Source organism: Elephas maximus, chromosome 15 (assembly GCF_024166365.1).
Source record: "Elephas maximus indicus isolate mEleMax1 chromosome 15, mEleMax1 primary haplotype, whole genome shotgun sequence".
Lineage (NCBI taxonomy): Eukaryota > Metazoa > Chordata > Mammalia > Proboscidea > Elephantidae > Elephas > Elephas maximus.
The window spans coordinates 12,956,903-12,982,308 of NC_064833.1; the positions used below are offsets into that span (position 1 = coordinate 12,956,903).

The following is a 25,406-nucleotide window of genomic DNA, read 5'->3' on the forward strand; positions in this document are numbered from 1 at the left end:
TTTTTGAGAGTGTGCATTTTCTCAAATCTGTGTCAGTGCTGGGTATTATTAATTTTATTAATCTTTGCATAGCTGATAGGCAAAAGATAAATGTTTTGATTTCCACTTTTTTATTACTATTAAAGTTGAATATATTTTCATCTCTTTATTAGCCACTGGTTTTCCTTATTTATGAATTGCCTGTGCGTATCTTTTGCTTATATTTTTGTTATATATTTTCTCTTGTTGATTTGTAGCAGCTCTTTATATATTAAAGTTGCCAGCCACACTTCAGTACCATATTCTTGTGTGTATTTCTATCAGGGACATTCTGAATTACTTGTGTATAACTAGTAGGTTATGGAAACCCTGGTGGCGTAGTGGTTAAGTGCTACAGCTGCCAACCAAAAGGTCGGCAGTTCAAATCCACCTGGTGCTCCTTGGAAACTCTATGGGGCAGTTCTACTCAGACCTATAGGGTCGCTATGAGTCAGAATCCACTTGACGGCAACAGGTTTGGTTTTTTTGGTTTAGTAGGTTATAGGAGCCTTTGGTGGTACGGTGGTTAAGATCTCGGCTGCTAACCAAAAGGTTGGCAGTTGAAATCTATCAGCCATTCCTTGGAAACCCTATGGGGCAGTTCTACTCTGTCCTGTAAGGTCACTATGAGTCGGAATCAACTTGACAGCGATGGGTTTGATTTTTTTGGTTAAGTAGCTTATGTGGGAGTCCTGGTGGTGCAGTGATTAAGCACTCGGCTGCTAACTGAAGGCTTAGCAGTTGAAACCTACTAGTTGCTGCATAGGAGGAAAGACCAGGTGATCAGCTCCCTTAAAGACTACAGCCTAGGAAACCCTATGGAGAAGTTCTACTCTGTGGCTTAAGGTCGCTACGAGTCAGAATCGACCTGGCTGCACATAACAACAAAGGTAACTTATATGTTGGTGTAAATGAATATTATAGTAGAAAAACAGCGGACTGAGAACAAAAAACTTGGGTTTTGCATCCAAATGTTAGCCAAAGCCAAATTTGTATTATTTTTTAAAACATCACTTTTCATTTCTGGACCTCAGGTCAACTTAGGGCACCAAGCAGGGTGGAGAAAGGAGGGACACACGGAATATGCCAGCACGGTGGAGTTGAGGATTTGCTTCTACTGCCTGAGCCCTGGCTTCCTTTTCCTGCAGTTCTGTGGGTCTGCCCTCCTTTCTGTTGCTATCTCCCTGAGGCCAGTCTCCGGCTGCAGCTGTTATGAGCGTCACATCTTTATTATAGTACCCAGAGGAAGAGAGAAAATACCATGTCAAAAAACTTCTTCTAGAAGACTGAAAAAGAGCTGTGCCAGCAGTCTCTAGCCTCATGACTCAGTGACCCAATTAGGGACACCTGCCCCTTTTAAACTAATTATTGGTAAAGGGAATGAGGTGGTTTTAAATCAGTCAGGCCCACGCCAGGGGACAGAAAGGTGTGCTTCATGGGAGAAGGTGGATTCAATTGCAGTCAGGAATGAGGAAGGATGCTGGGTAGAAACCAGGGCTTCCAAACTGGTTCTTCCCTGTTCAGTCCTGGTCAATGAAGAGAAACTTGACTGGACCTGAGTTTTTAAAATGTGGGTGAACTGGAACAATAACCAGAACGGGAAAAAACATGAGTCGAAGCCCTGCTAGAAACTTAATCTCCCTCTTAGAGAGAAAGGACTGCGTGCACGTTGCCTAGCAACCAAACCTCTTGACCAGCAGAGTTGGAAACAGTGGTTCCCCGCTCAAAGATGGTAGCCAGCTACACCGCTTTGAATGTGTGTCACTCTCCACAGTCTGGGCAATAATCCAGCCTCCTGCATCAGGCACTCAAAAGGGCTCATACCTTTCCTGAGTCTCCCATCCCAGAGCTTTGACCCGTAATTTTTTCCGTTTTGGTCATCATTCCACTTCACCCAAATTTTAAAAAATTTTAAAAGATTGGGTCCGTCCCGATTTTGCTTCGTCATCCCTGACTATACAGGTTCAAAGCCCTGGTAGAAACCCCACAGTGCCACTGCCCTGGGGTTCCAGGGAGGCCTTGAACTATAAAGCCCATGGCTTTTCTGCTCACCACTCACTGTACCAGGGACGGGACAAGAAGTGCAGGATTGAGTCCTCCTGGAAGCATTTCTATCCTCGCTGCCAGGCCTGGGATTGACTGAGTCACACTGGGCAGCCGCCACCTCTGAGCCTGCAGGCTCTCTGGGGCTTCCCCGGGGATCTCCTACCCATGCCATCTCTCCCGAGACCCACATTGCTGAAATGCTGAACCAAAGCCCTTTCAGCAATCACAATTCCAAGGAGTGAGACTTGATTTGAGGATTGAGTTCAGCCAGGAGCTTACAAAGTCTGTGTGGCACAGAATTTGCCACAAAAGAGAAAAATAAAAAAGAGTCACCTATTGTATGATTCCATTTATGTGAAATGTCCAGAATAGGCAAATGCTTAGATACAAAGTTATACTGTTATTTTGCCAGGAGTGTGTGTGTGTATGCGTGGGGTGGGGGGGAGCCCCTGAGTGGGGCAAATGGTTAATGCACTCAGTTGCTAACCAAAAGGTTGGAGGTTCAAGTCCACCCAGAGGCACCTCGGAAGAAATCCCTGGCAGTCTACCCCCAAAAAATGAGCCATTGAAAGCCGTACGGAATGCAGTCGTGTTCCGACGCGCGTGGGGTTGCCAGAGGTTGGAATCGACTTGAGGGGAGCCCAGGACTCCTGTCCGTCGACAGGGGGTACTAAACTGTGGTTTAGCCTAAAGGTCAGTGGCCACTGTGGGGCAAGTTTGCCTGAAAATCCTCTCCCCCACCCCCAAGAAATGCAGAGCCAACAGATGGAGAATAACCCATCCCTGACAGCTTTCTTTGAGCCCCTGAATCTAACCATGCCTGAACTTGCATCCTTCCCTGGACTTCTTAGTTTTATCAGCCCATAAATTTTCCCCTTCTTTTTTTTTAGGCAGTATTGAGTTTTCTGTCCCATGAAATAAGGCTAAGTGTGGATTCTGTAAACCTGGGCACCCTAGGCTTACACAGTTCAGATGACCTCTTTCTACAGTGCTGGTACCCAAGAGGAACCCCTGAGTGGCACAAATGGTTAAGCGCTTGACGACCAACCCACCCATAGGTGCCTCAGAGGAAAGGCCTGGCTATCTGCTTCTGAAAGGTCACAGCCTTGAAAACCCTGTGGAGCAGAGTTCTACCCTAACACACATGGAGTTGCCATGAATTGGAGTTGACTGAATGGGAAACCAGTCTGATTTGGTTTTGGTTTTAGTATCCAGGACCGTGAGAGGGGACTGCTGTCTCCCGGTGTACCTCTTGTATAAGAAAGAGCCAAGAAAACCGCGTCCAAGAGGAAACAGGCTGATGCTGGAATGTCCTGGCCCAGCACATGAAGTACTTTGTAAGCACCACTGGGTGGGCATCAGAACTGCTTTGTATCCTTTCTGTCTGTCCACAGGGAACATCCCTGCCTCGCTGCCGCCCACCTTCTGCTGCAGTTCTGCTTGTGTGCACGTGTGTGTGCAGCCGTACCTGGAGGTGTGTGCTGGGCGCTGTGGGCTTCGTTTCGGGTCTGGGGCTTCCCCGCCTCCCCTTTTTCTTTCCATTTTGGCTGTGTATTACAAATCCTTCTGGTCATGGTCATTCAAGATTTTACGTGTTTGGAACAGAAGGGGCAGGGGGCTCCGAGTTTGTCAGGCCGCTGTGTTGCCAGAACAGGAAGCCTGATGCTGTTTCGACTGTCACTTCCCGGCTCCCATTGAAAGCTCACATGGCTGTGGGAAGTGGGTATTATGGTTCTCGTTTTACCAGTGTGGCATCTGAGACTCGAGGAGCCAGTTGACTTTACATGAGATGTTTTTGCATCCAAAGCAAGTAGCCAAGGCCAAATCTCTCGCCCTTCTCTTGGAGGACAGCTGTTGCATTCCGCCTCAGACTAGCTGTGGATGGTTCTTTGTCATTCAGGGAAAGTAGGTTGGGGAAGGTGGGAAGCCTTGAGTTCTAAGGGAAATTTGGTTCACATCAGGCCCTGGAAGATGACACTCTGGGCGACCTATGTTGGAAATATATAGTTGCAAAGCAAGAAGCTTGGAAGGCATCCCTGGCTCTGCTTAGCTGGTGTTGGCTGGTTAGCAACTGGGAGGTGGACTCTGATGGGGAATGAAAGTATGCCTGGAAATTCTTGGCATGCGGATGTTTTAGCTGCAGGGTCTTCTGGTTTCTAAGAAGTCTCTGGAGAGGAAGAAGGGATGGAGTGTGGAGTTGTTTTGCTTACAACTTCTATAGTGCTTGTTGTAAGATGCCATGGAGTGGGCCCCTTACTCATTGTGACCCCATGTACCGCTGAACAAATGCTGCCCAATCCTGCGCCCTCCCCATGATCAGTTGCAGATCAGACTGTTGTGATCCATTGGGTTTTCAACAGCTGATTTTTGGAAGAAGAGTGCCAGGCCTTTCTTCCTAGTCTTAGTCTGGAAGCACCACTGGAGGCTGTTTGGTATCATAGCAACACACAAGCCTCCACATTGGCCATGCATGAGGTGCCTTGGCTGAGAATCAAACCTGGGTCCCCTGCATGGAAGGTGAGAATTGTACCACTAGACCATTACTGCCCTCTCTATAGTGCCTACCTGGGTGATTTTCCAAGGGCCTTCTACTCTAATGGGCACCCTGAGATGGATGGCCTGTCCTCTGGTGGGGATACCGAGTGCTGGAGAGCATGGCCTCAAGCCCGTCGTGAGTCAGCAGTGTCCTGGCTTAGTATCCTGCCAAGTGTCTGTCACCTGCCACACCCAGCTTCCCCTTGGTGACAAACAGCTATTGAAATAGAAAAATATTTAAAACCTCATGAAAGGAAAAGTCTTGACCCTGGGGAAACTTTTGTTTTAAAATGCAGTCTTGTAGAAATTGGGTGACCCTCCCAGATTTACAGATGGTAAAAGAAGTTTTGGAATTGGGATAGCCCAAGATGGTGTTCCCTAGTTACAGGGCTTCCTCAGGGTAGGGTGGGAAGGTCATCTGTCCTAGGGCTTCCTGTACTGCCAGATATGGGGGAGTTGGAGCACTGAATTTTAGGGCACACGAATATTTCCCTGTAGTTTGTCTAATTCTGGTAATGTATTTGGTCAACAGGTATTTACTGGGTAACTACTTTGTGACAGGCATTCTAAGAGCTAGGGTTCTACCCTAAAATGTAACATTCTGGTGTATTATTAAGAAAGAAAAAGCTAGGTTGTTAAATAGATCATATTTATTTGCATTGCCTTATTCCAGGGAAGCCAAGTTTGCAACATTCTAAGGCTAGAGGGCTAGAGAGAAAGCAAGAGAAATGTCAGTTATTGGTGTATTTCTTGATAGAAATCACAATGCTTAATTCACAACAGGCTCCAAGGCTTGTATTATGATACCCATTTTACAGATGAGAAAACTAAGACGTGGCTTGCCATGGCAGGTAAGTAGAAGAGCTGGGATGCTGAAACCCTAGTCCTCTGATTCCAAAGCCCTGATTTTTACCTTCTGCTCCACTTTGCCTTTGAGGTCTAGAGCCTTCCCAAACAAATCTGCACATGTCCTTTGCATGGGTGGTAACATGGTTTTTCATGGAGGCAGCTACCTGTGGTGATTCATAGTACAGGCTATGCCATCAGATGGGGCTTCAGATCCTGGTCTGTCTCCTACAGGCGTAAGATTGTGCACACGTACCTCTTTCTGACTTTGTTTATTTGTAAAATGCTGTGCCTGACCCAAGCCACGGTATTTTCAGTTGCCTCATATGCGTGTGAATGCTGGACAATGAATAAGGAAAACCAACGAAGAATTGATGCCTTTGAATTACGCTATTGGCGAAGAATATTGAATATACTATGGACTGCCAGAAGAACAAACAAGTCTGTCTTACAGGAAGTACAGCCAGAATGCTCCTAAAAGTGGAGCACGATGTCCTTCTCCAGGGACTGGTCTCTCCTGAAAACACGTCCAAAGTAGGTGAGATGAAGTCTTGCCATCCTCGCCTTTAAGGAGCGTTCTGACACAAAGAGATGAATTGACACAGTGACTGCAATGATGGACTCAAACATAGCAATGATTGTGAGGATGGTGCAGGACAGGGCATTGTTTTGTTCTCCTGTACCTGGAGTCACTATGAGTTGGAACCGACTTGGGTGCACAGTCTTAGTCATCTAGCGCTGCTATAACAGAAATACCACAAGTGGATGGCTTTAACAAAGACAAATTTATTCTCTCAGAGTCTAGGAGGCTAGTCTAGTCCAAGTTCAGGGCTCTAACTCCAGGGGAAGGCTTTTTCTCTCTGTTGGCTCTGGAAGAAGCTCCTTGTCATCAGTCTTCCCCTGGTCTTGGAGCTTCTCAGCGCAGGGACCTCGGGTTCAAAGGACACACCCTGCTCCGGGTGTTGCTTTCTTGGTAGTATGAGGCTCCTCTGTCTCTCTGTTTGCTTCTCTCTTTTATACCTCAAAAGAGATTGACTTAAGGCACAACAAAATCTTGTAGGTTGAGTCCTGCCTCATTAACATTACTGCTGCCTATCCTCCCACATTAACATCATAGAGGCAGGATTTACAACACACAGGAAAATCACATCAGATGACAAAGTGGTGGACAATCACACAATACTGGGAATCATGGCCCGGCGAAATTGATACACATATTTTTGAGGGACATGATTCAATCCATGACACCACTGTGCCACCAGGGGTCTCCAAACCAAACCCTTTGCCTTGGAGTAGATTCCGACTCACAGTAAGCCTATAGGACAGAGTAGAACTGCCCCGTAAGGTTTCCAAGGAGCAGCTAGTGGATTCAAACTGCCAACCCTTTGGTTAGCAGCTGAGCTCTTAACCACTGTGCCAGCAGGGCTCCTAATGGGCTCTTTTTTTTTTTTTTTTAATAATTTTTATTGAGCTTTAAGTGAGCGTTTACAAATCAAGTCAGTCTGTCACATATAAGCCTATATACACCTTACTCCATACTCCCACTTACTCTCTCCCTAATGCCTAATGGGCTCTTACTAGGTGTTATTACCTGTGGACTGACAAGCCAGGAAGTCAATTCCTTTTCTCATTAGAGTGCAAATATGCAGGGATTTCTGAGCCACACACAGATAGATGGGGAATGAGTGGGGTAAAACCTGATAAGGAGGCATCTGTGCTTCTGACAGATTCTTTGGGGCATCTGCAGGAGACGATTTAGGCTCCTCATTTCTTAAATTTATCATCTTCTGAGGCCTGCTCTGGGCTTTAACTCAAGATCTGAACATGTCTTTGATATATTTTATTTCCTTTGATTCTGTGTTACCTTTCATTTTAAGACGCATTATTGAAATAACAACAGCATTGGGGGAGAAAACGGAAGCGCTGCCACGTTAATTTTCATTGATAGTAAGTCACATGATGTTTTCAGAAATGTTAAAATGTGAAAAAAAAATGTTGCTGATGTTGGGTTCTGTCAAGTCAATTTTTGACTTGTAGTGACCCCATGTGATGGAGTAGAACTGCCCCACATTTTTGGGTAATCTTTATGGGAGAGCTCTGGCGGTGCTGTGGTTAAGCACTCAGCTGCTAACCAAAATGTCGGCAGTTCGAATCCACTAGCTGTCCCTTGGAAACCTTGTAGGGCAGTTCTACTCTGTCCTATAGGGTTTCTATGAGTTGGAATCAACTCGAAGGCAACCGGTTTGTTTTTTTTTTTTTTTGGGTTAATCTTTATGGGAGTAGATTGCCAGGTCTTTCTCCAGTGGAGCCCACTGGGTGAGTTCCAGCTTCCAACGTTTTGGTTAGCAGCCGGCCACTTAAACTTTGCACCACCAGGGTTCCTTATAGAATGGAGGAAATAAGGTGATGACAGAGTCCTCACAGACAGTGTTGTCAAGTTGGTTGCTGGGTTTGGTGCTGATTGGACCTATCCCAGGGAGTCAGCAGTGAGCTCCAGGGACAAGGCTGGTCTTAGTTTTAGCCCCAGGAGAGAAGTACAGATAGCAGAGACCTCTCTCAAGAGGCTGGCCCTGCTGCGAAGAACGAGTGGGATCCCACGGAGGCACTGGTGGTATTTAAAGAGAAGAGCTTTTGTATCAGACAGCTCTAGGATCCACTTGGGAAAATTCTAGTAGCATGCTCATCTTGTATAGGCCTCAGTTTAATTTTCTGTAAAATGGAATGATAGTGATACCTGTCTCCTAAGGTCGTTGTGAAGATTAAAGCAGTCATTGCTTGTGTAGGGTCTGACACGCATAGCGAGCATGTGGTAAATGTTAGACTTACTTGGTTTTTTAGTTGTTATTTAATCTGTCGGCCGTTGTCTCCTCTGTCAAATGGGGATAATAATAATGATAGCCGTGCTTCTCACCACCTGGGGCTGAGTGAAGATGTTCGAAGGGGGTAATGTGGCTGGTGCCCACGCAAGGCCTGCCTGGCGCATGGTGGGTACCCAGCAGGTGGGATTCCTGAAGGCTTTCATACAAACCCTTCTCCATCCTGCTTCCCTTTTCCTTGGAAAGGGTGGAGGCAGCGACATTGAGATGCTGCTCCTGGGGGGTACCTTCCAGGCCTTGGTTGTGTTGATTTCACCCCGTGGCAACCCCATGTGTGTCGGAGTAGGACTGTGCTCCATAGGGTTTTCAGTAGCTGATTTTTGGAAGTGGATCTCCAGGCCTTTCTTCCAAGGTGCCCCTGGATAGAGTCAAACCATCAGCCTTTTGGTTAGCAGCTAAGCAATTAACCATTTGTGCTACCCACTCAGACTCTATGTGAGTGTGTGTATTCTGACTCATAGCAACCCTATATAGAATAGAACTGCCCCATAGGGTTTCCTACTAACCGAAAGGCCAGCTGTTAGAGTCTACCAGCTGTTCCTTAGAAACCCAGTTCTACTCTGTCCTAATAGGGTTGCTATGAGTCAGAATTGAGTCAATGGCAATGGGTTTGGTTTTCGATTTTATTTTAGCTGTCAGTAGAACTTTATTCATTGAAAACTGGACTGGGTGCATCCCTCCAGGAGCAGCAGTCCCCTAGGCCCTGGCCCCTTCTGCATTTGGACACTGGTGGCATATGACTAGTCTGCTTGTCCCCAGTACCAGGGAGGCAAAGGGAGGTGCTGTTTTCTGTGTCATGTGGGGAGTTAAAGGGGTATGAGTAGAAATCTGGTTGTCCCTCTTGGGTCTCCCAGTGGAGCTGGGGTACGAAAGGATACGTGGTCCCAGAGCCAGGTGGGGACACCCCCCTCCCCCGGTGTGAGCTCCTGAGCCCAGCTTTGGGCCAGGTAGGACCTGCTCTGTGCTAACACTCACACAACCTTCTTTTTCCCTCCCAACAGATTGCATTTAAAAGTTTCATCATCCCTGCCTTAGGGTGGGTTCCCTGAGAGGCCAGCCCTGGGAAGATATTTGAGCACAGGTAGTTCATTGAGAGGTGACCCCAGGAAGCACTGGTGGCAGAGCGGGCAATGAGGCAGTGAAGAGAGGGTAGCTGGTAACAGGTGTGCTATCAAGGAGGTACCTGAGACTCGATTTCTCGGGGGACCTGGGGACCGACAGTGTAGAACGCTCCTCACTCAGCATTGTCGCAACTGAGGAGGGGCAAGGAAGCTGTAGTATTTGTCTCCTAATTCCCATCCTAGGCAGAGGGCTGCTCCTGGGAGCATTAGTTCCCTGCCACTTCCAGCCTGCCTCTGCTGGCCCTGCGAAAGCTCTTAAGCAGAAAGTCATGGGGGCCTCTTGCAGTAGGATGCACTTGGCCTTTCATGGACCACTGAGTGTTGAGGAAACATGTGCAGGCACCATCTTAGCCTGCTGTAGTCCCCATTTTCCAGAAAAGGAAACGGCTGGCAGGAGTGAAGTTCCCCTGCCCAGGATGACAGGGCAATTAGGTGGGAGGGCCAGTCTTTCTGCCCCCAGGGCTTGCCTCCTTCCACTTCTTGGGAAGTTCCCCCAGCACGGGCTGCCTGCTTGCCTGCTGCTCCCTCCTCCTGTGCTGGGAGCACAGGGAATGTGGCTCAGATGGCTGTGCGCTCAGCGTGCTTGGGGGAGAGTAAACAATTGTTTGAAAGGACTGCTTTGCAGTATTCAGACAGCAGGTAGCACAACAAACCCTAGGCGCCAGCAGACTTCACATCCCACACTCCCAGTTCTTCCCAGGGGACCCTGAGGGAAATGTGTAATTTTGTGGTGGCAGGGAGTGAATTGCGCCTGCCTCTGCTGGTGTGCAGAGTGGGTGCTATGGCTGGTGGGTGAGCCTAGCCTGACGCCCAGCACGTGGCTCTCATGGTTACTTGGTTGTTCTCTCCTAGGGTTACCGAAAGGGGCCCTGGTGGCACGGTGGTTAAAGCACTCAACTGCCAACCAAAAAGTCAGCGGTGTGAACCCACCAGCTGTTCCTCAGGATTAAGTTGTGGCAGGCTGCTTCTGTAAAGATCACAACCCTTGGAAACTCTATGGGGCAGTTCTACTCTGTCCTGTAAGGTCGCTAAGAGTTGGAATCGACTCAACTATACACAACAACAGGGTTATTGAGGCTGTTTCTCTGGCATTCACTTGTTTTAAGATTCATAAAACTCTCAGGATGCAACTTTTTTATATGCCGAGGGTTTACTGAACACCTGTAATATGTAGGAGCCCTGGTGGCACAGTGGATAAGAGCCATAGCTGCTAATGATAAAGGTCAGCAGTTCGAATCCACCAGCCACTCCTTGGAAATTGTATGAGGCAGTTCTACTCTGTCCCGTAGGGTCGTTATCAGTCGGAATCAACTCAGCGCCATGGCTTTTGGTTTTTGGTTTTGTGGTATGTAGGTTCCCACTGCATCCTGTACTTTGTCTTTTTCTCATCACCTGTGAAGGTATTTCATGAAGATCTGGTTCCTCCCTCAGATATGGGCACTAAACAGAGACTATGTCTCTTTTGCTGTTATATCCTTGACATTGAGCTTCATAGATAATTTTTGAGTAAATTGATGATGAGTGAATTCCTTTTCCCAATAGATGATTCTCATTATGAGAGATAGCATGCAGTAGGCACTTAGGGGGACCTGGGTGGTTCAGTGGTAAAAATCTCACCTTCCATTTGGGTTCGGTTCCCAGTCAAGGCACCTCGCGTGCAGCCACAGCTTGTCTGTCAGTAGAGGCTTACGTGTTGCTATGATGCTGGATAGGTTTCAGCAGAGCTTCCAGAGTGAGATGGACCAGGAGGAATGACCTGGTTATCTACTGCCGAAAATCAGCCAGTGAGAACCCATCATGGGGATGGTGCAGGACTGGCAGCATTTCACTCTGTTGTACGTGGAGTTGCCATGAGCTGGGGGCTGACTGGACAGCCGCTAACAACAACAAAAAAAGGTGCTTGCTAAATGTTTGTGAGGCAGGTCCAAGGATGCTGTGTTCACACCCAGATTATACCACGTAGACAGTTCATCCTAATTGTTGGTTCTGTATTTGCCCCCCCACTCCCGTGAGCTCTCTATGGGCAGTGACTTTTCTTACTCAACGTTGCCTCCTTACTGTCTGGCCCAGTGCCTGCCATACACTCAGTGAACAAGGATGTAAAATGTGCTCACAGTCTTCATGAATTATTCTCTGGTAAGGCAGAGGTCTGGCCTCTTGGATTGTATGTCCTTAACAATGCCTTCTTCTTGGGAGGGGAGAGACTCAAACTGTCTTTTGTTGTTAGTGTTTTAACCAGCGAGTGAGCCGAGGGGACAGGGCCCAGGCTAAAGTCTAGCAGCCCCATAGGCAGAGCCCTTCACATGGGCTTTCCTTTTGGGGTCAGCTTCTGCAAGGTCTTATCTGCTTCCTCCTATAACATACCTGGTACTGGATACTGCTGGGCAGATGGAGTCAGCGGAGGGGCCTTGCTGGTGGGCAGGAGGAAGAGTAATTAGGAGAAGCAGCAGGGGTCCAGAGTTACCTGGCCAAACGTCATAGGGCTGCTGGGGTAGGTAGGGGGCAGGACTCATTGCTTGCTAGTGGACATGGAACTGAGAGACCTAGTAATTGCTATGAAAACTGGGTAATCAACTCTGGCAGTTCGTACATTTACCACTGAAGAACTGCTGCAGAAGGGATTTGACTTAGCTCCCTGAAAGTATCAGAAAACAATTAAGAACTGGTGTATTGCATCATGATCCATACTGCCTTGCTTAGCGTATCGCAGGTAAGGGCCTGAGCTTTGAAGTCAGGCTGTTCCAAGTTTGAATCCAGCATCTGCCACTTACCAGCCATGTGACTTGCAAAATGTTACATAACTTCTGTGATCCTCAGGTTTCCTATCTGCAAAACTCAGGTGATCACACAGCTTGTAGCGTTGTGCTGAGGACTGAATGAGATGGTGAAGGTGCCTAGCATGGTGTCATCTGCTACATAGAACGTGCTAAATAAGGGATCGCTATTGATATTATGCAGCAGTTCAAATCCACTAGCTGCTCCTTAGAAACCCTATGGGGCAATTTTGTTCTGTCCTATGGGTTTGCTGTGAGTCAGAATTGACTCAGCAGCAGGGGGTTTGGCTTTTCGGTTTATTATTATTATGGAGCCCTGGTGGCATAGTGGTTAAGAGCTATGGCTGCAAACCAAAAGTTCGGCAGTTCGAATCCATCAGCTGCTCCTTGGAAACCCTATGGAGCAGTTCTACTCTGTCCTGTAGGGTCGGTATGAGTCAAAGTCGACTCCACAGGAACGAGTTTGGCTTGGTTTTGGGTTTATTGTTATTATTATTTATTATGATTATTTTATTAGTGCTGGAAGAGTTTCAAAATGGATAGACTGTTGGGCTGGGAAAATTGGAGGAAGTTTCCTGGAGAGAATTTCAACTGGGACTAGATAAATTGGGCTTCTAATAGATTAACAGAAAGGTTGGCTTATGTTTTGTTGTTGTTGGGTGACGTTGAGTCAGTTCTGACACATAGCGACCTTATGTACAACAGAACGAATATGTTTAGTCTATGCGTTAGCTTCCTAGGCTGCTGTAACAAACTACCACAAACTGGGTGGCTGACAACAGAAATTTATTCTCTCACAGTTTTGGAGGCTGGAAGGCTGAAATCAAGGTGCTGGCAGGGTTGTGCTCCCTCTGAAGACTCTAGGGGAGGATCCTCCCTGGCCTCTTCCAGCTTCTGGTGATTCCAGTGTGCCTTGCCTTGTGGCCATGTAACTCCAGTCTCTGCCTCCATCTTCATGTGGCCTCCTCCTCTTCTCTCGGTGTATCTCTTGTCTGTGTCTCTCTTATAAGGATACTTGTCATTGGAGTTAGGGCCCACCCAGATAATCCAGAAGGATCTATCTTATCTAGAGATCCTTAACTTAAGTAAATCTGCAAAGACCCTTTTTCCAAATTAGGTCACATTCACAGGGGCTCTGGGGGTTAGAATATGGATATAACTTGTGGGGGACCACCTTTCAATCCACTGCATTCTGTTTTCTTTAGATCCTTGATTTTCTAAATACAGCTTCACAGAACAGGAAAGAATTGCATTGGTAAATAGGAAGTGTTTGCTGTGATGTTCTTGGGGGGAAAAAAACCTGTGCAAGCTGTAGCCAGCTGCACGTGACTCAGGAGTTCATAACACCCTTTATAAAAAGATCTAGCCCCCAACACCTGTGAAGGCACTTTCATGGAATTAAACTCAACACCTATTTGGGGACTGTCAGTAAAGAAAGGTTTACGTACCAGATTATTTATGTCCCTATTCCTGCATAGCAGGTAGGAATTGCTATCCTGACATAATGTAAGTCAAGAAATGAGAATGGAATTTCAATGGGAAGGCAGAAACGTGGGTGGATAACAAATGTGATGCTTGATGGGGATGAATTCTAGTTCACTGTAGCAGGTACTTGCCTTAAATCTTCCATCACTGATGGCAGCAGGAGATGAGAGGTTATGGGTAAGAGCGAGGGGGTTGGTACCAGACATTCGCTCACTCCTCTGACAAATATTTATTGAGCACCTATTTAACAGATATTGTTGGTTCCTGCCCATATTTTTGAACCTACCCTGGAAGCCACTGCCCAACCAAAACCCAAATCTATTGCCAACAGGTCGATTCCGACTCATACTGACCCTATAGGACAGAGTAGAACTGCCCCATAGAGTTTCCTAGTCTGTGATCTTTACAGAAGCAGACGCACATCTTTCTCCCAACGAGGGGCTGGTGGTTTCCTGCTGACCTTTTGGTTAATGAATGATGAAAGCAGGGCTTCTGAAGACACTGCAGACTGGGCCTTTTCTCTGCCTGAGGGCATCCCCTGGTTGTGCTTATTCCCTGATTGTGATGGATGGGAGCTGGCGAATGAAGACCACAGCTTCCTTTCCCTTCAGTGGGATGGTTCTGAGGTGTGTTCCCCAGAGTCTCCCAGTGGGACTGAGCTCAGGTACCCAAGAGATAACCTACATAACCTTGGGTGAGTTTCTTAACCTCTTGAGCCTCAGCTTCTTGTAAGATGGCTGTGAGGATTAAATAAGACAGTAACATCATTACCACCAACTACCAGTACCAGTTGCCGATGAGTCGATTCTGACTCCATGTGTGTCACAGTAGAGGTGTGCTCCATAGGGTTTCCAGTGGCTGATTTTTTGCAAGTAGATTGCCAGGCCTTTCTTCAGAGGCACCTCTTGGTAGACTTGAACCTACAACCTTTAGATTAGTAGCCAAATGTGTTAGCCATTTGTACAACCCAGGTCACTGTTTATTGATCAGTTACTGGGAACCAAACATTTTGCTCAGTGCTTTAATCACATTATCTTACTAGTTCTCACAGTGACCGGATAAGGTAGGTACTTTAATTATCCCAGTTTTAAAGATGAGAAAACTGAGGTATGAAAGGATAAACAACTTTCTGAAGAGTCCGAACCTGAGCTCCAACCCAGGTATGTTTGTTCTAGGGGCCAATTTTTAATCACAAGTCATTCTGGGTAAGAGTATAAGATCTAGGAAGGAAGCCGTAATTGTTACCATCATCATCATCCAGTGCCCTGCATATATACCGTTTCCTCACTTACCACTTATCTCATTATCCGACATTTTGCATTTATGACAATAGTGAAAAATCTACTATGGGACCATCTTGCAGATTAAGGACATAACGTCTCGCAGTAATGAACACCAAGGTGCGTGGTCAGAGTAATGCTGTCTATGATGGCTAAGGTTATGTGTCGACTTGGCTGGGCCATGATTTTCAGTGGTTTGACAGTTATGTAATGATGTAGTCATCCTCCATTTTGTGATCTGATGTGGTCGTCCTCCATTTTCACCTAATATTGATTTCGCATATTGACCTTGTTTCTGGAGCCTAATCGTGTGGATAAGTGAAGAGAGGGTGTAGTAAGTGCTGTATATTCATTGAATTAAATAATAATTGAGTGAATATAGATTTCTCGAGAGCAGGGACTTTCCTTTGTTCTTGGCCCTGTCTTCAGTGGCAAGAACAGCCCCTGGCACATGGTGAATGCAAGACAAATATTTGTTGAATGAAGAAGTGAATGAATGCAAAATGGAATTTTTTTACTTAGTGGTAATTCTTTGGTTCTAAGAAAATCATATTAATTGAAATACATTATTCTTTTCACCCTTAAGAAAAAAGGAAACAGTTCCAGAAAGGAAATAATCATAAAGTCCTAACAGTATTTATCTCCAAGTGTTGGGAAAATGAATCATTTTAGCTTTATGCCTTAATATTTTTCGTGATGGATCTGAATTACTTTCATGACTGGAAAGAAGTAATCCCTGTTTGAGAAAAGAAAACCTGTCTCAAAGCCTCAGTGGGTCTTAAAGCAGCGTGGGTGAGATGCTGACATCTCTGCAGACGCTCACCTAATTGGAGTGGGTTCAGAGTCCAGGGAGCAGGTCGTTAGCTGACTTGGTGTCACACCTCATATTGCACGTTCACACACTGCCTCTCTGGAGGTTCACAACAGCCTGATGACGTAGCCCAGGCTAGGGTTAGTGCCCTCATTTCACAAACAAGGGACCTGATTGCCGAGGACGAGGCTCTGCTGAGGGGCAGAACTAGGATTAGAACTCAGGTCTTTTGATTCCAGCCCAGTGGTCTTTCCACTCTCCTCCTGCAGTGTTCATGAAAACCTGTAAAAGAAAGGATTAAGGTGGAGATGGGTGGGTGGACCCGGGACTCATGTGACAGCTGTCCCTGAGCATTTGCAAGTCCCACATATGGAGGGGAAGCCTGGCTTGCCCTTTTTGAGTCAGACAGCCTGGGTTGGAATCCCAGTTCTGCTGCACCATCTTGGACACACTGTTTCATCTTTCTGAGCCTTGGTTTTTCCATCTGTAAAACTGGTCCATATCTACCATGTAAGATCGTTGTAAGGGTCAAACTGTGCAAGAGGTAGCTCTGTTAATTGTCACCACACTTACGCTGTCTGTGTGCATTGCTTCCAATTCTTCCAACCCATGTTGCTACCCGTTTACCAAACCAAAACCAAACCCATTGCTGTCTAGTTGATTCTGACTCACAGTGACCCTGTAGAACAGAGTAGAGCTGCCCCATAGCGTTTCCAAGGCTGTAATCTTTACGGAGGTAGACTGCCACATCTTTCTGCTGTGGAGCGGCTGGTGGATTTGAACCACTGACCTCAGCAGCCGAGCACTTTAACCCCTGCTCCACCAGGGCTCCTTGCTCCTCATTAGTGTCCATAAATTAATGCTGCCATGTGTATTAGTTTTTGCTCTGTAAAAATCCTCTGAATTGCAGTGGCTCGACAGCTGTTGTCAGTAGGTGCCATTGAGTTGATTCCGTTTCACAGTGACCCCATGTGACAGAGCAGAACTGTGCCATTGGGTTTTTCTAGGCGGTAATCTTTACCAGAGCAAGTGGCTAGGTCTTTCTTCCATGGAGCCACTGGGTGGGTTCTAACCACCGACCTTTCAGTTAGCAGCCAAACGCTTAACCGTTGTACCACAGCAAATATGTCCTTCTCTAGGGACACCCTGGCAACAGTATTCTACCTTCTGTCTCCGTGGATTTGCCTCTTTTGGACATTTCATATTAATGGACTCATATGTTGTATGACCTTTGTGTCTAAATTCTTTCACTTAGCACCGCGTTCTTAAGGTTCATCCGTATCATAGCATGTTAGAACTTGATTCCTTTTTATGGCCAAATTATATTCCAGTTTATCCGTTCATCAGTTGATGAGCAATTAGGTTATTTCTACCCTTTGCCCACTATGAATGATGCTGCTATAAACCTTCGTGTACAAGTTTTTGTTCGAACACCTGTTTTTAGTTCTCTTGAGTATATGCCTAGGAGTGGAATTGCTGAGTCATGTGGTAACTCCACGTTTAAGTTTTTGAGTAATTACCAGATTATTTCCCAAAGCAGCTGCACCGTTTTACATTTCTACCAACAATATATGAGGGTTCTAGTTTGTCCATATTTTGCTCCAACACTTACCATTTTCTATCTTTTATTATACCCGTCCTAGTGGGTATGAGGTGGTAGGTCACTGTGGTTTTGATTTGCATTTCCTTAATGACTGCATCTTAATGTTGAGCATCTTTTCATGTGTTTGTTACCATTTGTGTATCTTCTTTTGGATAAATGTCTATTCAAATCCTTTTCTCATTTTTCACTTGAGTTATTTGTCTTGTTATTGTTGACTTGTATAAGTTCTTTATATATTCTGGATACAGGTTCTTTATCTGATATTTGGCTTACAGATATTTTCTCCCATTTTATGGTTTGTATTTTCACTTTCTTGAAGGTATCCTTTGATGCACTAAAGTTTTTAATTTTAAGTCCAGTGCATCTATTTCTCCTTTGGTCGCATGCGCTTTTGATGTTTTGTCTAAGAAAGTATTGCCTGATCCAAGGTCACAAAGGCTTACTCCATGTTTTCTTGTAAGAGTTTATAGTTTTTTACTTTTACATTTATGGTTCTGGTCCATTTTGCGTTAGTGGTTATATGTGGTGTGAGGTAAGAGCCCAACTTCATTCTTCATCCAGTTGCCTTAGCATCACTGGTTGAAATGACGATTCTTTCTCCATTGGATTGTCTTGGCACCCTTGTTGAAATCAATTGATGATAAATGTATGGGTTAATTTCTGGACTCCCAATTCTATTCTGTTGATCTATATTTCTGTCCTTAGGCCAGTACCACACTGTCTTGCTTATTGTAGGTTCATAATAGGTTTTGAAATTGGGAAGTGTGAATCCTTCAACTCTGTTCTTTTTCCAGATTGTTTTGGCTATTCTAGGTCCCTTGCATTTACATATGAGTTTTTGGATACACTTGTCAGTTTCCCATCTCGTTTAAACATTTAGCTGAGAGATTCTCTGGTCTAATCTGGAGAATCAGGAGAGGTTTCCATGAGGAACTGACATTTAAGGAAGTATAGGAGTTAACTAGATAAATAGGGTGAGTGAGGAAACCTTCTAGGCCGAGGAAACACCATGGGCAAAGACCTATGGTAGAAGTAGCAGAGCAAGTTCCAGGATCTGAAAGAAGGTCAGTACGGCAGGAGCAATAAGCTGGAGTAGACAAGATGAGGCCAGAAAAGTAGGCAGCAGTCAGCTGGTGTTAAACAATTTAGATTTTTATCCTAAAGCACGGGAAGCCATTGGGAAGTATTAAGCTGAGGGTGGAGTGAGGTGACATGATCAGATTAGTTTTTTAAAATTTTCCTTTCTGTATAGCAACCAATTGCTTATTTGGATCTGCATTTTTAAAAACAACTGCTAAAAAAAAAGTCTTTGACATTTGTGAGACTATTAGAAATTTGAACATTGAGTGGATATTTGATATCGAGGAACTATCATCATCTTTTTAGGTGTGGTTAAGAGTATTGAAGTTATATATATTTTAAAAGACTGTCTTTTAGAAGTATATGCTATAAAACCAAAAAAAAAAAAAAAAACAACAAACAAACCCAGTGCAGTCGAGTCGATTCTGACTCATAGCGACCCTATAGGACAGAGTAGAACTGCCCCATAGAGTTTCCAAGAAGCGCCTGGCGCATTTGAACTGCCAACCCTTTGGTTAGCAGCCGTAGTACTTAACCACTATGCCACCAGGGTTTCCATATGCTATAGTACAGCCGAAATAATGTCTGGGACTCGTTTCAAAATAATGTCGGGAGCAGGGGAAGCATTAGGGTGTGGGTGGGGTAGGGTTGAGTATGGATTGATGGTGATTGGGGCTGGGGGCTAGGTACATGGGGTTTATGATACACTTCTCTGTTTTTGTGTATGAACAGAATTCTTCATAATAAAAAGATTATTGTGGCTTCGGTATGGGAGACTGAATTTCAGAGGGGAAATGGTGATGAGAGGAGACCAGTTAGGAGGCAATTGTGATACTCAGATGAAAATGATGGGGGCTTGGCCTGGGTGATGCCAGCGGGGATGGAGAGGCATGGCTGGATTGGGAGATCTGGAAGAAGTAAGCTGGACAGGACTTGGGGATGGATTGGATATGGGGGTGAAGGAGACCGTGGGGTCAAGAGTGTTCCAGTTGCTGGCCCCAGATGGATGGAGATGCCACTGAGCTATGGATCACTGGAAGAAGACCAAGCTGCTTCCACATCCCACCTCTATCTCCCCTCCCTTCTGCAAATATTGAAGCTGTTCCCTTATGTAACACCTTTTATCCCAGACTTCTGCGCTCTGTGCACTCAGCAATTAATTAAGCTCTGGTATGCATGAATTAATTAAAATCCTCTCTCAGGTTCAGAGGGGCTGTCCTGAGATATATGTATCCATCTATACTGTCGGTCTCCTTCCTGGGGCTGATTTCTTTTGTCAGGGAACACCTTTGCTTTCCGGTGGGCACATAGCTGCAGCTGTCTGTCTGTGTGTGTCTGTCTTTCTGATGCACCTGTCAGCACACTTTAATTTCATGTTTAGGAGCCTAGGTCTAGGGAAGTTAATCACTTGTAAATTGCTCTCCAGCAGAGAGCTAGAAATAGAATGCAGGAAGGCTTCAGAGCACTAGCACAGAGTCATGATGATGGAGATGTCAGCCTAGAAGTGGAGAGCTGAAGGAGTGGCCTCCTGGTGGCTTTCTTGCATATTCCTGGACAGTCTCACTGCGGGGTAGGAGCTTCCCTAATGTGGCGCCCACCTCCAAATGCAATCACGTGTTGGTCTGAGTTAGTGTCTGCTGCCTGGTGTTGTTGGATGACTCGCATCACCTTCTTTTCCAGGTAATTTTCTAATGAGACGGCTGAGACATGAGATCTTCAGCCTCCCGGCTCTCCAGTTTTTCATCGAGAGATTCACTATGGAATCGGTGAGTGGTCTCCAGCCCTCCCTGTCCAGAGAACCCAGCCTGGGAGATGTGGTGGTGGGATTCTTTTTGGGGGGCTTGAAATACAAACTTTGATCAAACCCTAGCTCTGGGATTTGACCAAGGTTCCATCTGGTGTGAAGATTAGTGAAGAAAAGCTCTCTGGCATTTATAGAGCGGTAGACTTTTCAAAGTGCTTTGTGTCACATCTTTGTGATCATGTGGCAGGGCAGTGGTACCAGAAAGAAGCCAGGAGTAGAAACAACAATGACTATGGCAGCAATGATACTGTATTTTTTACGCAAATAATGCATGCCTTCTACATTCGTTTGCCAACTGCTCCCTCCCCCGTGAGGTATTTCGTAAGCGTGCTGTACTAATTTTTTTTTTACAGCAACATGTAATTAAAAATTTGCATAGCATCGCTAATGAAAATACCTCGCCAGGGGAAAGAGTGGTTGTCAAACAAAAGCAGAAGGCACGTGTTACTCGTGCAGTTTCATCTGAGTCTACCATGTATGAGACTCTTTGGAAACTTTATTTCATTCAGTCCACTCAACAGTGCTGCCAAGTGGGAATTATTACATTTATTTTACGGATAAAGAACTTGCCCAGCTGTATTTGAAGTAAGTTTTTCCTGACTGCGAGACCCCTGCCTTTTTCCTCTATGCTATGTTACTCTTGGTAAAGCCATGTCTTGCCCCATTTTGCAGCTGGGAATACTGAGGCCTGGTGCAGGGGCAAGTGCTGGAGAGCCTAAGGCATCTGACCTCAGTGGGTAGAGGTTTGTGTTGGGGGGTGATAAGGAATTAGACTTGGCAGGAAGAGCCGAGAAAACTAGGCAGAGAAAGCTCATAGAATACAAGAATCTTAACATTATCAGAATAACTTGGCACAGGGTCCACTTGTTTTGGCCGGTGTTTCTGGGAGGTCAGCTTGGTGTGGTGGGAAGAGTGTGGGCACTGGAGACAGATGGAGTGGTTGAATCCTGGCCTTTCGTTGACTTGCTCTGTGACCTCAGGCGAGTCACTGACCTTCTCTGAGTGTTTTCTTGTCAGTAAAAGCGAGTAATGATATTTATGTTTCAGGATTTTTATGTGGATTTGAAAAGAAGGTATGCATTAAAGTGTCTTGCATAAAGTAGGCACATGGATGTTGTAATTCTTATAACTTTTAGGATGAAAGCTTTTAAGGTTGATTAGACAAGCAAAAGCGTCCTGAGTGGGTGGGAGAGGTGAGAGGCTGGAGACTAGGCCAACCTGGCAAACTTTTAAGCGACCCAAACATAAGGTAACGAGAGACTGTGACCACCTTCCAGGGTAAACGAGCCTTTGCATGCTTATTTTTATAGTTTGTCTACTGTAGGATTACATAAAGTCATGTTTTCTTTCTTTTTTTTTAATCAAGAGTCTAGCACAAAGGGTGCATTAGTTTTATAAGTGTCTTTTTAAACCAAAACTCAAACCCATTGCCATCGAGTCAATTCTGACTCACAATGACCCTATAGCGCAGAGTAGAATTGTCCCACAGGGTTTCTAAGGCTGTAAATCTTTACGGAAGCAGACTGCCACATCTTTCTCCCATCCAGTGGCTAGGGGGTTCCAACTGCTGACCTTTCGGTTAGCAGCAAAGTGCTTAACTACTGTACCACCAAGGCTTGTCAGTGTCTTTTTAGGTGATGTTAATTATAATTGCAATAATTCAGCGCATTATTTAGGATTAGGTTTTGCTATGAGTGAAAATCTGAAAGAACATTAAAGAAGACAGACATGTAGTTCTCTCTTACTTAAAAGTTCTAACACAGGTGACACAGGGCTACTACTGCAATCTATGATATCAGGGACCAGGCCTTTTCTATCTTGTTTCTCTGCCATGTGGGCTTCTAGTCCCAAGGTCACCTCAGGGTCCAAACTGGCTGCTTCTGCTCCAGCCATCACATCTACCAGCAGGAAGAAGGAAGGAGAGGAAGGAAGGCAAGCCCCTTTCCTTTAAGGATGCTTCCTGGAAGTTGCACCTGCTGCTTCTGCTCGTATTCCATAGGCCAGAATTTAATTCTCTGGCTCCACTTAGCTGCAAGGAGGACTGAGAGATGTAATTTTCATTCTGTGAAGCCATGTGCTTACCACAAATTGAGAGTTGTTATTATAGAAGAAAAAGAGAAAGATATTGGAGGACATTTGTCATGCTAATAGTTATTGGACAATTGCTACTGAAAGAAGAGACTCTGTAGCCAGACCGTGGGAGTTTGAGTCCTGGGTCTGTGGCTCTGCACTTACGTGACTTTGGAAAAGCTGCTTAGCCTCCCTGTGCCTCGATTTCTTCATCTGCAAAATTCTATTTTCCACAACCGTATAAAGGTTGTTTTGAGTATTAGATGAGTCAAAGTATTTGGAACAGTGCCTGGCACAGATTAAGTGCTATGTAAGTGTCAGCTATTACCACTACTACTACTTCTACTATTGCCACCACTGCTTTTACTAGTACTACTTCTGCTGTTACCACTGCAACCACTTCTGCTACCACTGCCACTACTTCTACTGTTACCACTATTTTTGCTACTGCTATTACTACCACTTCTACTATTACTACTACTGCTGGCTCTACCATTATTACTGCTCTTCTAATGAGACAGCCTGCTGTTTTGCTGCTTTTAATATTACTAACACTGTCGCTTCTACTATTACTACTACTATTATTACTATTGCTGGTTCTACCATTATTACTGCTACAGCAGCTGCTTGTATTACTACTACTGCTACTTCTATTACTACTACTGTGGCTTCTACTATTGCTATTACTACTATTGCTACTACTGCTGGTTCTACCATTATTACTGCTACAGCTGCTGCTTCTATTACTGCTACTGCTGCTTCTAGTATTACTGCTACTACTGCTTCTAGTATTACTACTACTGTTGTTTCTATTATTGCAATTACTGTTATTACTACTACTGCTGGTTCTACCATTATTACTGCTACAGCAGCTGCTTGTATTACTACTACTGCTACTTCTGTTACTGCTACTGTGGCTTCTACTATTGCTATTACTACTATTGCTACTACTGCTGGTTCTGCCATTATGACTGCTATAGCTGCTGCTTCTATTACTGCTACTGCTGCTTCTACTATTACTACTGCTACTGTTACTACTGCTGATTTTACCATTTTGATTACTACAGCTGTTGCTGCTTTTGTTATTACTGCTGCCTCTATTACTACTACTTCTGCCATTACTACTATACCACTGTTGTTTGCCAGGCACCGCACAGGAATTTTTAGAATTTTATACTCATAGCATGGTGGGTATTATGTTCCCACCTTGAAGATGAGGGTCAGAGAGAATAAGTAACTTATCAGATCCCATGCAGATGGCAGGATGGTGGCTTATGGTGGGTGAGGGTGGGCTGGGATAGTGATTGGAAGGGAATATGTGGCAGACTTGTGAGGTTCTGCTAATGTTTCGCTTTCGGATCTGGGTGCTGGTTACCCGGGCCTAGGGCTTCCTTGAGTGCTGCATGTACAACAGGCGGCAGTTTTCTCTGTCTGTGTTATGCTTTAGTAAATCATGCTGTGCAGCTAGTAGTGGTAGAGCGTGATTCCAAAGCCTGCTCTCTTAACTCGAGTCCGAGCTCCTGCACCTTTATTTCCTCTGATTTATTCATTTATTTATGGGTTCATTTATCTGACTTGTAGCGATCAAATGTGTATTACTTATGTGCCAGGAACTGGGCTGGGTGCTCGAGAAACAAAGCCGCACGCAACAGACTCAGCCCCTGCCCTCATGGCACTCTGTCTAGAGGAAAGGGGACAGGTAAATGCCATGCAGAATGACACCCGCCAGGTTAAGCTCAGTGCAGGAGACTGGGAGGGGAGCTGGAAGGGGCCTGTAACTCAATCCAGCCCTGCAGACCCCAATCTGCTCAAATAATATAGATGTCCATCTCAATAGACCTATGTGATGGGGGAGGTTCCCACATCGTTGGGTGGGCTGAAGACATCAGAAAACCTAAAGCCGTTCCCTCTGCTCCCTGCTGGCGGGCACTGAGAAGGGGCCAGGTTTTCTTTTTCTGTTTGTTATCACTGTGACAGTTGTCGGCCTAGACCTGGCATGCCATGGAGCAGGCACTGGCTGGAGCTTGTGAGTTCATTAGAAAAGATGAGGAAGCTACAGGTGTAGGGAGACTTTCCACATTTATCACTACCCGAGTTCTGGCTGAGAATTTGCCTTTCCACCCCAGACATACTGAATTTGTCTTTCCACTCCAGATATACTGGATCAGAATCTACACTTTAACAAGATCTTCAGGTGAGATTCTGATTCAGTATATCTGGGATAAAAAACAAACCCATTGCTGTTGAGTCGATTCTGACTTATAGTAACCCTGTAGGACAGAGTAGAGCCATAGGGTTTCAGAGGAGTGGCTGGTAGATTTGAATGGCCTACTTTTTGTTTAGCAGCTGAGCTCTTAACCACTAAACCACCAGGGCTCCAGATGTGGGGTGGAAATACAATTCTCATCAAGGAGTCAAACTGGAAATGAACCTGGTTGGAAGCCCTGAGTACCAACCAACCCAAACCCAAACCCAGTGCTGTTGAGTCGATTCCGACTCATAATGACCCTATAGGACAGAATACAACTGCCCATTAGAGTTTCCAAGGAGCGCCTGGTGGATTTGAACTGCTGACCCTTTGGTTAACAGTCGTAGCACTTAACCACTATGCCACCAGGGTTTCCGCCCTGAGTACAGGGACCTCTTATTTCGTTTGTTTTGTTATTAAAATAAATGTATGGTTGAATGAATAAAATCATACCCCATGATCATGCATCTTCTACCCCTGGGAAAGGTCAAGAATAGGATCTGTTTCCTTTTTTTCACCCCACATACCGATGGGTGGAGGTGGGGGGCGGAGGGTAGGACCATGTAGAAGCTGAATCGAATTTAAAGCTAGCGGTAGAAATCAGCTGGCCTTATTTTCAGGATTTTGCTCCATACCTGAAAACAAGCTGACCTAAACTTTGTTGTTGTTTTTGTTAGGTACCATCTAGTTGGCTTCCACTCATAGTGACCCTATGCACAACAAAACAAAACACTGCCCCGTCCTGCACCATCCTCACAATCCTTGTTATGCTTGAGCCTGTTCTTGCAGCCACTGTGTCAAACCTCTTA

At 45.4% G+C, this 25,406-nt stretch overlaps 1 protein-coding gene across 2 annotated transcripts in view; it reads left to right on the top strand.

Annotated features, from left to right (window-relative positions):
• The window catches only part of ASAP1 (ArfGAP with SH3 domain, ankyrin repeat and PH domain 1), a 362,131-nt gene that overhangs the window by 23,128 nt on the left and 313,597 nt on the right, over window positions 1–25,406 (top strand). For both annotated transcript variants that reach the window (XM_049853747.1, XM_049853748.1), the window contains exon 2: window positions 20,156–20,241. In XM_049853747.1, the coding sequence (XP_049709704.1) occupies window positions 20,183–20,241 (59 nt within the window). In that variant the 5' untranslated portion in view covers window positions 20,156–20,182. The remainder of the gene's footprint in view (window positions 1–20,155; window positions 20,242–25,406) is intronic.